This window comes from Elgaria multicarinata, chromosome 1 (genome assembly GCF_023053635.1).
Source record: "Elgaria multicarinata webbii isolate HBS135686 ecotype San Diego chromosome 1, rElgMul1.1.pri, whole genome shotgun sequence".
In the NCBI taxonomy this organism is placed as follows: domain Eukaryota; kingdom Metazoa; phylum Chordata; class Lepidosauria; order Squamata; family Anguidae; genus Elgaria; species Elgaria multicarinata.
In genome coordinates, this window is record NC_086171.1 from 50,428,877 (window position 1) to 50,441,685 (window position 12,809).

At 41.9% G+C, this 12,809-nt stretch overlaps 1 protein-coding gene across 1 annotated transcript in view; it reads left to right on the plus strand.

Moving 5' to 3' along the window:
• The window catches only part of MYO3A (myosin IIIA), a 112,027-nt gene that overhangs the window by 20,039 nt on the left and 79,179 nt on the right, over positions 1 to 12,809 (plus strand). Inside the window, exons 3-4 of the mRNA XM_063127856.1 lie at positions 1,000 to 1,104; positions 3,245 to 3,344. Of these exons, the coding sequence (XP_062983926.1) occupies positions 1,000 to 1,104; positions 3,245 to 3,344 (205 nt within the window). The remainder of the gene's footprint in view (positions 1 to 999; positions 1,105 to 3,244; positions 3,345 to 12,809) is intronic.

The window sequence follows — 12,809 nt, forward strand, 5'->3', positions numbered from 1 at the left end:
ACTGGGAGTCTGGGTTCAGATGCATCATTAAATTCTCTATTACTATAGTTGCTCCCACCTGCAAGTGAAGGTAAGCAGGAGCAATTGGGCAACATGCACTGTCCCAACCCCCCACAATTCCTAGCAATTCTGGTTTACCATGAACACAGTTTCGATGTCTCTTAGATGGCCAGTGGATGCCTCTTTATTAGACCTAATTTGTCAGAAGATGGTTTCCTCATACATAAATCTTTTTGGAATGGGAAAATTATCTAGAGCTTTGGGAAATTGGTGCATCCCAAGGGAGGGAGGGTGTGCCTCCATAGTAACTATAGAGCCCAGCAGTGATTAAAATCAGCTTGCCAACAGGCTACTTCTGACCCTTCTTGGTGCTCTGTAGCAGCTTCAGATGCCATTTTATTTCTCCCCCTCCCCCAGGTTTTCAGTAGCCATGGAGGGGGCGGGGTGCCCAAAGGTCAAAATGGCCCCCAGCACTTCCAAAGTTGCCCACCCTCAGTGTAGATCATGCTAAGCTACATGGATCACAGCTCTGGCTCAATATAAGGCAGGTTCCCATGTTGCAAAGTAGTTCTAGCTTGGGGAAGAGGTTTAAAGCAAAAATGGACTGATTTCAATCTTTCTTGGTTTACTTTAGTTGTGGTTTTAAATTAGAAGAGTGTAGAGGTAATGTGTGTTTTTCTTAACTAGGTATGTGTTAAGTTTACAAAAATGACTGATGCTCCATTTTTTTGCTATATTTCATTCTTCTTTGACTGACCCAAGCCAATCGGGGATCCTGTATTAGGTATAATGATGTCATTGCAAAAACAACTCTTCTTTTTACTTTTTTAAAAGTAGAATTGCTGTGATCCACCCTTAATCCACGAGAGAGGGTTAAACTATAAAGAATGTTTAAATGTGGGGTAAAAATAAGCTATGAGTTGATTCGTTTCATAAGAATAGAATCTACTGAAAACCAGAATACGTGATAATTACTCTTCTTTTCTTTTCATTGTATAGCTGTGTAATGGGGGATCTGTGACTGACCTTGTGAAAGGCTTTTTGAAGAGAGGAGAAAGAATGAGTGAAATTCTTATTGCTTACATTTTACATGAAGCCCTTATGGTAAGTAAAAACTTACAAATAGTTCAAATACTTTCTCTTCATTTTGGTACAGAGTTACGTGTACTGAAATAATCCACCAGTTTCAAAAGGATTAAGATCTCTCCACCCTGAGTTGGACTATGGCCATTTGTCCCAATCTAGCTGCTGAGAATTCATGAATGGAATCATGGTTCCGAAAGGGGATTGTACACAGAATTTTCTAGACAGGACTGTGCAGCCACAGTCCTGGTTCTCTGCGCTGAATACCACTAATCAGGTATTTAGGGAAGCACACAGCTGGTGGGATTTCTTTCTCTCTAGCCGAACTGTTCTTTACTGGTATTCAGAATATTTAACAGGGACCCAATCTGCACAGCCGATTTAATGTGGAGCATCAGGGTCATTCGCAACGGATGTTGCTATCTCCAATTCGCAGCAACGCCACGGTTTCCTCTGGAAAAGGCACATTTTCAGAAAGAAATTTTCTTTAAACGCAGCTCCAGAGCAGTTCCACTACAATGTGCCCAGTCTCCCAGCGTTAAATCCTGGGCATGTCCATTTTTGTGACCTGGTCAAGGGCTGGGACTGCCCGTTCCCCTCCCCCATTCCCTCTTTTTCCCCATTCACAGTAGGACGCCTTTGAACACAGGCTTCTTCCCACTTAGCACCACTTCCTATTTACAAGCGTTCACAATAGCACACTTACTTCTTTTCTCATCCACAGCATGTAGACTGTTTTTCCAATTCCAAAAATCTCATAGCACTGTTTTAACCATTCACAGTAGCGCAGTTGTTCCTTCGCCTATTCACAGCACGTAGCCTGTTTTCTCTATTCAGAAAATCGCAGTAGCACTGTTTAACTGTTCACAGTAGCGCAGTTGCTGTTTTCCTCATTCACCGCATGTAGCCTGTTTTTCCCATTCAGAAAGTCGCAATAGTGCTGTTTTAACCATTCACAGTAGCGCAGTTGCTGCTTCCCTGTTCACAGTATGTAGCCTGTTTTCCCATTCAAAAAAATCACAGCAGTGCTGATGCAAGCCTTCACAATAGAGCAATAGCTCCTTTACCCACTCAGATTATGTACCCTTTCCCCCCCATTCACAATAGTGCAGTTTCAAGGTGGGTGAGAAGGGAGAACTGTGGGGTAAAATACAGGGACTTAATCCAGTGCTTCCAGTAAATTTCCCTGACCAGAAGAGCATAGACAGGGGTCTGGAACAAGCCTCTCTCATTCGCTGAGCAGCACCTTCAGGACTAATGACATTCAACTCTACTCCAGCCACCCAACCCTGAAGTATGGGGGGTTTCAAGAGCTATGTGACCTTTAGGTTTTTAGGTACTGTATACTCCGCTTTTCTTGCTTTCTGTTCCCGTTGCAGACCAAAGCGATTTCATGAAAATCTAGATATAACCCGAAAGCGCTTCTCATTCCGTTTCCATGTAGATTCCCTCAGAGTTACATGCATGTAGCCTTGGATCAGGGCCATTCCATTCCTTAGAGGGGGATATGTTGTGATGCTATACAGTGCTTTTGTTTCCCTATAATTTTGTAAACCTAAGCATACACTTCTTGCATTTAAACATACTCTCTTTTAAACAAATTAATGTGATAAGATTTGCCTACATATGTCATTGCAGATCCCTCAGGATATCTCTTTTTAAAAAAGCAAACTACCTACCAGACACAGCTCGCCATTATGTGTGTGTGTGTGTATGTGTGTGTGTGTGCGTGTGTATGTATATATATATATATATGATGCACTGTGTTTTGTTACATTTCCACCTTAGTCCTACCCATGTCTACTCAAAAGTAAGTCCCACTGAGTTCAGCAGGGCTTACTTACAGGTGCTGGTGTAACCCCATCCACCTAACCATATAGCAGGTCTTAGGATCAGAATGAAAGTTTGTGAGTTCCACTGACTTGGGAAATGTATGTTGAGTTTAATTCATTAAGGATTCTATGTACTTTTTGTCCATAAATTACAATGGTAAGGATCATTTACACACTAATGATACCAACTGAGCTATGGTGGATTTGTAATATAGATGTGTATATATTAATTATACGATTCTTAGTAAGTGCACATATACATTTACAATTACATCTCCCTTTCTGTGTTGCAGATTAATGAGTTTTATAACTGTAAACTTTCTTTTCAGGGACTTCAGCATTTGCATGAAAACAATACCATCCATCGTGATATCAAGGGAAATAACATCCTATTGACCACTGAAGGAGGCGTGAAACTTGTGGATTTTGGTAAGTTACAATATCCTTATCGCCTAATGGAGTCATTGCACGCTCTCTTGCTCTCTCTGTACAAACACACACACACTCTGTGTGTGTGTGTGTGTGTGTGCGCGCGCGTGTGTGTGTGTGTGTTTTAAATGTCTGTGAAATACAGCCAGTTTAGGGACTAGACAGGCCTTGTATTTAATAACCTGCCTGGTAACCATAGGCAACCAGGAATTCCAGCAGGTGAGTGAATGGGCCATCATCCACTAATCTGGATTGGGACCCTACCATGGGGGCTTGGGGGCTTTTAATATCTGCATCAGGAGGGCTGTACCTACTCTAGAGTAACAAACAAACAAAAACTAAGACCTAGCTACTAGAGATTCAACATGATTACTGTTTTGACCTTCAGTTTTGTGCCAGCGGGACTTTAATAGAGACTGCATGATTAATTTTTATTCTTTTAATATTTATATTACTTATTTTAGAGATGTTAAATTTTGGTAAATAATAAAAGAGTTAAAATGGAGGAAACATACCCATTTGTATTATTACAGTCTGGACATTACCTTCCACAGAAGTAGAAGTAGCCCATTCCGACAATGCAATCCTACCAATTCTAAATACAGGGAAACATTTGGGAGATAGCTTAATCAGGTAACTGATAAATTTCTCAGTGGTTCTGATTGATGGTAATAGTTTAGTTCATTTGTGTTGAACTAAAGGGATTGGTTTGGGGCAGGGGCGGGTATGTGATAACCTCTCTTGATTTGTGGCCCAATAATAATAATAATAATAATAATAATAATAATAATAATAATAATAATAATAATTTTATTTATTTATTTCTTACCCGCCTCTCCCTTTGGATCGAGGAAGGGAACAACATTAGTACCCGAATCAACACATTAGTACAGGAATCAACCGCCCAGAGAGCTTCGGCTATTGGGCGGTATAGAAATGCAATAAATAAATAAATAAATCTTTAAAATTCTTGATTTTACATTGATCTGGGTAGGTCTGCCGGAAAAGGCTAGTCTTCAAAGCTGCCTTAAAATCACAAAGAGAGTTAATTTTACGAATCTCCTCTGGCAGGCAGTTCCACAATCCGGGGACGACAGAAGAAAAGGTCTTCTGGGAAACTGATGTCAGCCTAGTTTTGGCTGACTGAAGTAGGTTCTCCCCAGAGGACCTGAGTGTGCGGAGCTGAGGGAAGGAGGCATTGTACAAGGCATCTTTGTGGTTTCATAGGTCCACTAAGAATGGCCTCTTGGATGCTACCATCTTTGACTCAGGCATGGGTGCACATAGAAGCATTTTAACTCACATGGGTTCAACTGTCTTTTGTCAATATTTTTATTATGCTTGACAATGGGAGCCTGATTTCAAGAAATGGATATTGTGTGTATCTACAGAATATAATCGGCTCCATTTGGCTATGCTCTTCATTTTTATGGGTTCCTCCAAAACATAATGGGAGTTATATTCTGGTGAGCTACTGAGAATTCTCTGCTAGAGATCCCCAGCACCCGACCATAGAACTGAAAGGACCCAGAGTGTAATATATTTGTTATGATTATTGATTGATTGGCTGTGCCTACTATCAGTTGCTCCTGTTTTGATTGTTCGGGGCTGCCAGCAAGCAGTTTCCAGGCAAGCCCCTTTTACTGTTTTGTCAGTGTGGTTCCAGAAGCTTCCTAATAAAGAAGTATAGTTGAAGCTCCAAGCCTGACTCCTGGTCCTTATCTTACAAATAAATAACAAGGGCACAACACTAGGGTGACCATATGAAAAAGAGGACAGGGCTCCTGTATCTTTAACAGTTGTATTGAAAAGGAAATTTCAGCAGGTGTCATTTGTATATATGGGGAACCTGATGGAATTTCCTCTTCATCACAACAGTTAAAGCTGCAGGTGCCCTGCCCTCTTTTAAATCTGGTCACTCTAGTATAGCTCCTGCAGCTTTAACTGCTGTGATGAAGAGGGAATTTCACCAGGTTCTCCATATATACAAATGACACCTGCTGAAATTCCCTTTTCTATGCAACTGTTAAAGATATGGGAGCTCTGTCCTCCTTTTCATATGGTCACCCTAGTCAATATATCCTGGTAAAAGATAATTTTGTTGACCATTAATGTGTGTGAGAGGGAGGTGTTTGGCAGTGAATTACTTCTTCATATTGATGTATATTTATATTTATTGTAGAATGAATTTAGCTTCCTATACATTTGTGGGAGCTGGTGTAGTGTAGTTGCTGAGTGACTAACCTACATGTAAACCTACATGTGTTTACTCCAAAGTTCGCCCAACCAAGTTCAGTAGGAATGGGCTTGCAACAAAATACAAAGGCCTCAATTTAAATCTCAAATCTGTCATGAATGCACTAACTGTCCTTAGACAAGGCTCTCAGCCTCAGCCCACTATCTACAAAATGGGAGTAATAATATTGACCTAACGTGCTAAGTGTGTGTCATAGATAGATAGATAGAGCCTTGAACATTTGAATCTGAAATGTTTCAAAGCCTCTGAAAAACAGTGTGATGAAGTGGTTGGAGTGTTGGACTGGGATTGGCAAGACCTAAGTTCAAGACCCCATTTGGCCATGAAGCTCACTGGTGACTTTGGGCCAGTCATTGACGCTCAGTCGTTGTGAGGATAAAATGAAGAGGAGGAGGAATATGTGAGCCACCTTGGGTTCCTTGGAGGAAAAAGTGGGGTGTCAACGCAACAAAGAAATGAATACATAAATAATGAACTTATATTTATTAATGCTAAATATCATTATTACATTTAAGTCAATAGTCACGGGTATCCTAGGGCCACCCGGATTATTTTGAAAGCCCAGGATTGTTGGGGAAACCCAAGTTTTGAAAATGTTCTCTTGCCTTTCACAATCTTGTGACTACTCATGCAGCCTTGACGTTAATGAAGCTGGCCATATCACTCAGTTGTAATTAGGTCAAGTGCCATAAGATAGTGTCCCATTCACAGCAGAAAGAGAATACCTCATTCAGCTGTAAAATAAATCAGGAACACAGAATGAAGTAGATCAGTCAAGAGGATACAAGTTGACCACGAATTTGTTGAATGATGCTGTAAATATCCATTTAAAACATGATTTAAAGGGGAAGAAGCTTTACATCTTAAAAATAAGCAGGACTGGTTTATGGATTGCGTGGATATTAATTACAGTGAAATTTTCCTTGAAGAGAATCAGATCCTTATTATGTACTTCGTGCTCTTAACAAATTTGGTTCTTTATGGTCCTAGTCAGTGGCACCAGTGCATGGATGGTGCTGTGGACATGGGACAGAAGCTTTTCTATTTGCTTGGCTATTAGTTCGCAGTGCACACACTACAGCTAAGGGTGAAAGACAAGGGCTTACCTTTGGATACATCCAGGTCAGGATACTTTAATATCCCTCTGTAAACACTATAATGCACCCGGATCTCTATCTAAATCCCATAATGCACCTGTGACACTATGGGTTATCCCACAGCAGCCTTCTCCATCCTGGTAACCTCCAGTTTTTTGGGGACTGCAGCTCCCATCGTGCATGACTATTGGTCACATTTATGGGTGATGATTCACCTGGAGGCACCCAGCTTGTGGAAAGCTGCCCTAAAGACTTTTATCAGAGCTTAGTATCTTTAGTAGTTGTTGAGGATGATGGTCCATAGCTCAGTGGTAGAGCACGTGTTTTGCATACAGAAGGGCCCAGGTTCAATCCCCGCATCTCCATGTAGGGCTATGAAAGAGTCCTGCCTGAAAATCAGTACAGTGGCTCCCAGTCAATATTGGGCTTGGAACAGCATTGTGCAGACTCAATATAAGACAATTTCCTATGTTGCTAGTAGTAGTAGTTGAAATGGCAGAAATGTTCATGCCTGTGTTTTAAGGAGAGAATGTGATTGTGTTAACCTTGCTGTCGTCTATGGGCTCCATCACACCTCCTTTTTCTCCCAGGTATGATCTACGTTTTCCACCTCTGTTTCGTTAGCGCGTCAAGCGCTGGTCCCTTTCACATGACTTTCTGGTATTGCCATTGTATCGGCGAACTCACTTTTCACTTGTTTGCTCTTCCGCCCACCCCACCCCACCTCATCCCCTTCTCCTTCCCCCTCCAATTCACTGGTTCTTGTGGTTGATGGACATTGTGATGGGTGTGGGTGCCTTCCCCCCCTTCTCTGGTTTTGTTGTCTAGCGTTTTAGCAATTTAGCATTTCATTGACTGGGCGCCATTTCTGCCTTTAGAGGTGAGATGATGCTCCCTTCTGTGCAGGGTCTTCGCGCACCCTCCCTCCCTCCTCCTTTCCAGTTGAGAGGTTCTATGGACTGGAGGAGAACTGCCACCGCCTTCCTCTTTTGTCAGCAAGACCACCCTTCAACACTCACGCCCCCAAGAAGGGACGGTCTGGGACAAAGCATGGGGACGGAAGGGCAGTTTTATCCCACATGGAGAAAAAGTACTGCACAATGAGTGTATGTTTGTACCCTGCCAATTTCACATGGGACAGCTGCTATCAGTAGACGGGTGAATTGGCCTTTGATAATGGAATTAGCTTTTCTTCTCTTTGCAGTGTGTGTACCTTTGAATTTTGGGACATAATATTCTCTTGCCCTGCTAAGCCAGTTTATTTTGCATGGCAGAGCTGATGTTCCAGATGCTACACTTTAACGGTCTGTATATTTCTTTCCGGGCTCTTCAGCTTTTCACTCAGTAATTCTAGACACTTTTGGATTATTACACTCACAACAGGCAGTGGCACTGCCAGAGCACAGAACCTTACTTTTCCCACTCCGCTGTTCTCATTTTTGTATCATGCTCCACTTTGCTACCAGCCTCTCAGGCACACACTTTCAGTAAAGTGCTAATCCAATGTTCGGAGCCTGCTGTACTATCACCTTTATTTCCTTTCTCATCCTGGTGAGGCGGCAAGTACATTAAGCATCTCTAAAGCATCTCTACATGCCTACTGCTCCTCTGCCCTGTGTTGAGCTATTTTCCTAGCAGAGAGATCACAACACACCCACACCTCATCAAAGCATTCCCAGGCCCATCCCTGTCGCAGGTATCACATCGTGTAAACCCCATAATATATCTGTGACAACACAGGTTATCCCATAGTAGTCTTGCCCAACCTAGTTCCTTCCAGATGTTTTGAACTACAATTCCCAGCAGCAGGGCCAATAATCAGGGATGATGTCTAAAACGTCTGGAAGGAACCAGGTGGAGGAAGACTACTATGGGATAACCTATGATGTCACAGGTATATTATGGGGTATACATTATGTAATGCCTCTTCCCAACCACACACACTGTACCTCACACAGTAGCCTCCTTCAGTTTAAGATGAACGCTATTAGTTTTTTATTAGTGGAATCATTGGAACCAGGTTTCCCCCAGTGAAACTGATAGGAAGTATATTCCCGGGTGGACAAAAGAAAGTACTTATTTCTTCATACAACAAAACATAATTAATGTATGGAATTCAGTGATGATAGCCATTGGTTTAGGTTTAAAGAGGGACTAGACAAATTCGTGGAGGATAGGTTTATCAATGCTTATTAGCCATGGTGACTAAGTGAGACTAGGGGTGTGTACTGGATTTGGACAAATCCCAAGTCAAATTGGGCAGATTTGGAAAGATTCAGGATTTGTCCAAAGTGAAGCAAAGGCAGCCCGAATTGCTCCCAAAAAATCTGGGTTCCCCTGAAGCTTTGTGAGTGATTCGGAGGGACACTGAAATACAGACTGGGTGTCTCTGAAAATACATTTCCCCCACAAGCCCTACATATCTCTGTCTAGAGTTCATTTAACTTGTCTACATTTTTGTTCATCCAGTTTGACTTTGTTGATTCATTTACTATGATGTTGTTTAACTCTGCGTTATATAATGCATAGCATGTGGCATGCAGACAGCACTAGTCACAAATAATTAGATTTGAGTTTGTTCATTAACTTAATGCGACTTGGTTAATTCATTTTATTTTATTTTATTTTATTCCATGTGTAATGTGCTTTAGGCCTGCAAGCTATAGAGAATAGCTATTATATATATGCAAAGGAAATAAGAAATTGCTGATTAGTTTCCAACAGTAAACTATAAATAGACAGGTAACTGAGGTGACCCAGCACCGAATATGAAGTTGGCAGTCACAGAAAAATGGTTTGGAATATTTATATTAATACAAGGTAATTCAAATAAAGGATTATTTTATCAAAAGTGTTCTAACACAGCTGAAGGACTTTCCCGGCTGATTATTGAATACTTTTGATTGCAACACATTTTCTTGAAATCAACAGTAATGTCTAAATATTACACACTGGGATCATATCCCCAAATTCTGTTTGTCAAGTGTTTTCAGCACCATCCATTCTATGATATAGGTGTGCTTTGATGCAGTCCTTTCACGCAGAAATCCATTCCTGGTTCTCCTCCAAGCTTTCCTCATTTCAGCACCCTAATTTGGACAGGGTGGTGTTATTGTTTAATAACTGGCATTCAGAAATCCTTGATAATCTAGTGCAGATTACCAAGGGATCTGGCAGTAGATCTCAAGCAACCTTCTGCCCGCCCTCAAACTAAAGTATACGCTGAATCAACAGAACCGAAATGGACAGTTTTACTTGTAGCATCAAGCAGCATGACTAAACCAGCGGCTAAAATTCCGCTGTGAGTCATCTCTGAGAAACAGAGGAGGAGATAATTGGCTTTTTATTTAGAATATTTGACGTTGGCTTGACACAAGTACTGAACGTTGCTGAATCTGTTGAACCGAAATAGTTTATTTAAACAGCTTCTGGACTTCTGAGTTGAACTAGACACTGGGGCAGCAAACATGGTTGTATGAGTCAGGTTAGTGCCAAATTAATATAAAGCAGGGGAGGATGGGAAAGTGGAATTCAGCCTTCCCTGTCATGCCTCAGCCCTGACATACTCACACATATGGACACAAAATTGCTTTATTCCAGTCATTTTTTATCTTGTGGGGCTCCAGGTTAACTGGAAGTAAACTGTCTAGGAGGAAAACAAAAATGAGAGAATTCAATTCTCCCCTCTTGTCTATCTATTCACTTTAAATTGTGCTCGCCCAACCCCCTAATCTGAGTCATACGTTCATAACATCTACCTTCCCCCTTGTTCAAACATTCTCACCAAATCAGTCGAAGCATGGTTCCTTTGATCCATTTTACACTTGTCCTGAACCTGATGGCCTAATATATTAAAAACAACAACAACACCCTCACCAAAAATGACTAAAGGTTAATCAGTTCCTCTTCCTTTCCATTGTATCTACATCTGTCAGCCTGGCATGATACTTTATTTCATTTCAGTTATTATATTGCTGTACTGGCCCCATAGCCAAAGCTTCTAGGCGGTTCACAAAAATTAAAAACCATTAAAAATACATTATACAAAGTGCAAAATCATTTACATAAAATGAATAAGCACACAGAGACAACATATATCTAAAACCAACTTCTCTTCTCCAGGCTAACCAGTCTCTCCTCATAGGGCTTTGATTCCAGACCCCTGATCATCCTGGTTGCCCTCCTCTGAACCCCCTCCAGCTTGTCTGCATCCTTCTTGAAGTGTGGTGCCCAGAACTGGACACAATACTCAAGATGAGGCTTAACCAGTGCCAAATAGAGGGAACCAGTACCTCATGTGATTTGGAAGCTATACTTCTATTAATGCAGCCCAAAATGGCATTTGCCTTTTTTGCAGCCACATCACACTGTTGGCTCATATTCAGCTTGTAACCCACAACAATTCCAAGATCCTTCTCACTTGCAATGCTGCTGAGCCAAGTATCCCCCATGTTGTAACTCTGCATTTGGTTTCTTTTTCCTAGGTGTAGAACTTGGCATTTATCCCTATTAAATTTAATTCTGTTGTTTTCAGCCCAGTGCTCCAGCCTATCAAGATCACTTTGAAGTTTGTTTCTGTATTCCAGCATATTAGCTATCCCACCCAATTTTGTGTCATCTGCAGATTTTATAAGCATTCTCTGCACCTCGCCATCCAAATAATTAATAAAATTGTTGAAGAGCACTGGGCCCAGGACTGAGCCCTGTGGATCCGCCTAATAGTTGTTCCATCTAGCCCACTTTTAGCTAGTTTACTAATCCGAATGTCGTGGGGCACTTTGTCAAAAGCTTTGCTGAAGTCAAGCTATATTATGTCCATAGCATTCACACAGTCCACAAGGGAAGTTACCCAATCAAAAAATGAGATCAGATTAATCTGGCAGAATTTGTTCTTGACAAATTCATGCTGGCTTCTAGTAATCACTGTATTGTTTTCAAGATGCTTGCAGATTGACTTCTTTATAATCTGCTCCAAAAATTTCCCAGGGATTGATGTCAGACTAACTGATCTGTAGTTTCTTTTTGCCCTTTTTGAAGACAGGGACAACATTAGCCCCTCTCCAGTCATCCAGCACTTCACCTGTCTTCCATGATTTCGCAAAGATAATATACAGAGGTTCTGAGAGTTCTTCTGCCTGTGCCTCTGCTACTGTAGGATGCAGCTCATCCTAGATTTGAACTCTTTCAAAGAAATTAGGTGTTCCTTGACCGTTTGTTTATCAGTCTCAAGCTGCAAGCCTGCCCCTTCAGCTTGTACTTCACATTTGCCAAGGAGACTGCCTGAGGCTGAAGCAGATTGGCACTAAAGCCTTGGGGCACCTCGGGCCAATTTGGGACTGTGCAGGGCTGCTCCCCCATACCTGCTCCCCCACCTGGGAAAGCTGGTGCAAGGCTGGCCATGAGTCCATTGGACTCACTTCCCTCTTCTTCCCTGACCTCCCAGACTCCCACCGCACCACCACCGCCACCAGGACTTACCTGCAAACACAGGTTGTGGGCTCTCCCACGCTACAGTCATTCAAGAGGCGGCTGGACAACCAACTGTCAGGGATGCTTTAGGGTGGATTCCTGCATTGAGCAGGGGGTTGGACTCGATGGCCTTGTAGGCCCCTTCCAACTCTGCTATTCTATGATTCTATGACATCCTCCTGAGAGCCAGGACGCAATTTAAAGTTATCACTGGGGCTCTTTATTTTTAGTATATCTATGGTTGAAAACTACAGCGGCAGTAAAGGGGAAATGGCCTTTTATGCCTGTTGTAGTTTACAGCCATAGATATACTAAGATTAAAGAGCCCCACAATTACTTTAAATTGCGGCCTGGCTTTCAGGAGCCTTCAGGGGGGCAAATCTCACTTCAACATCAAGGTGCGGTGGGCACCCACTGAAGCACCTTGAGTTGAATCGCGGCCATTTCAGAGGCTCGGAAGTGATGTCTGAGGCAACTCGGGGGACTGTGCACAACCCCAATACTAGCCATGTTCACACAAAATGGTAAGTCACACAAAATATTAAGACTGAATTCTGGAGAATCCTGGTGATTATTAGTTTTTGATATTATATTGCTGCTCTTGATCTTTTGTTTTGTGGTGTGGGGGTGTATGAGAGAGCT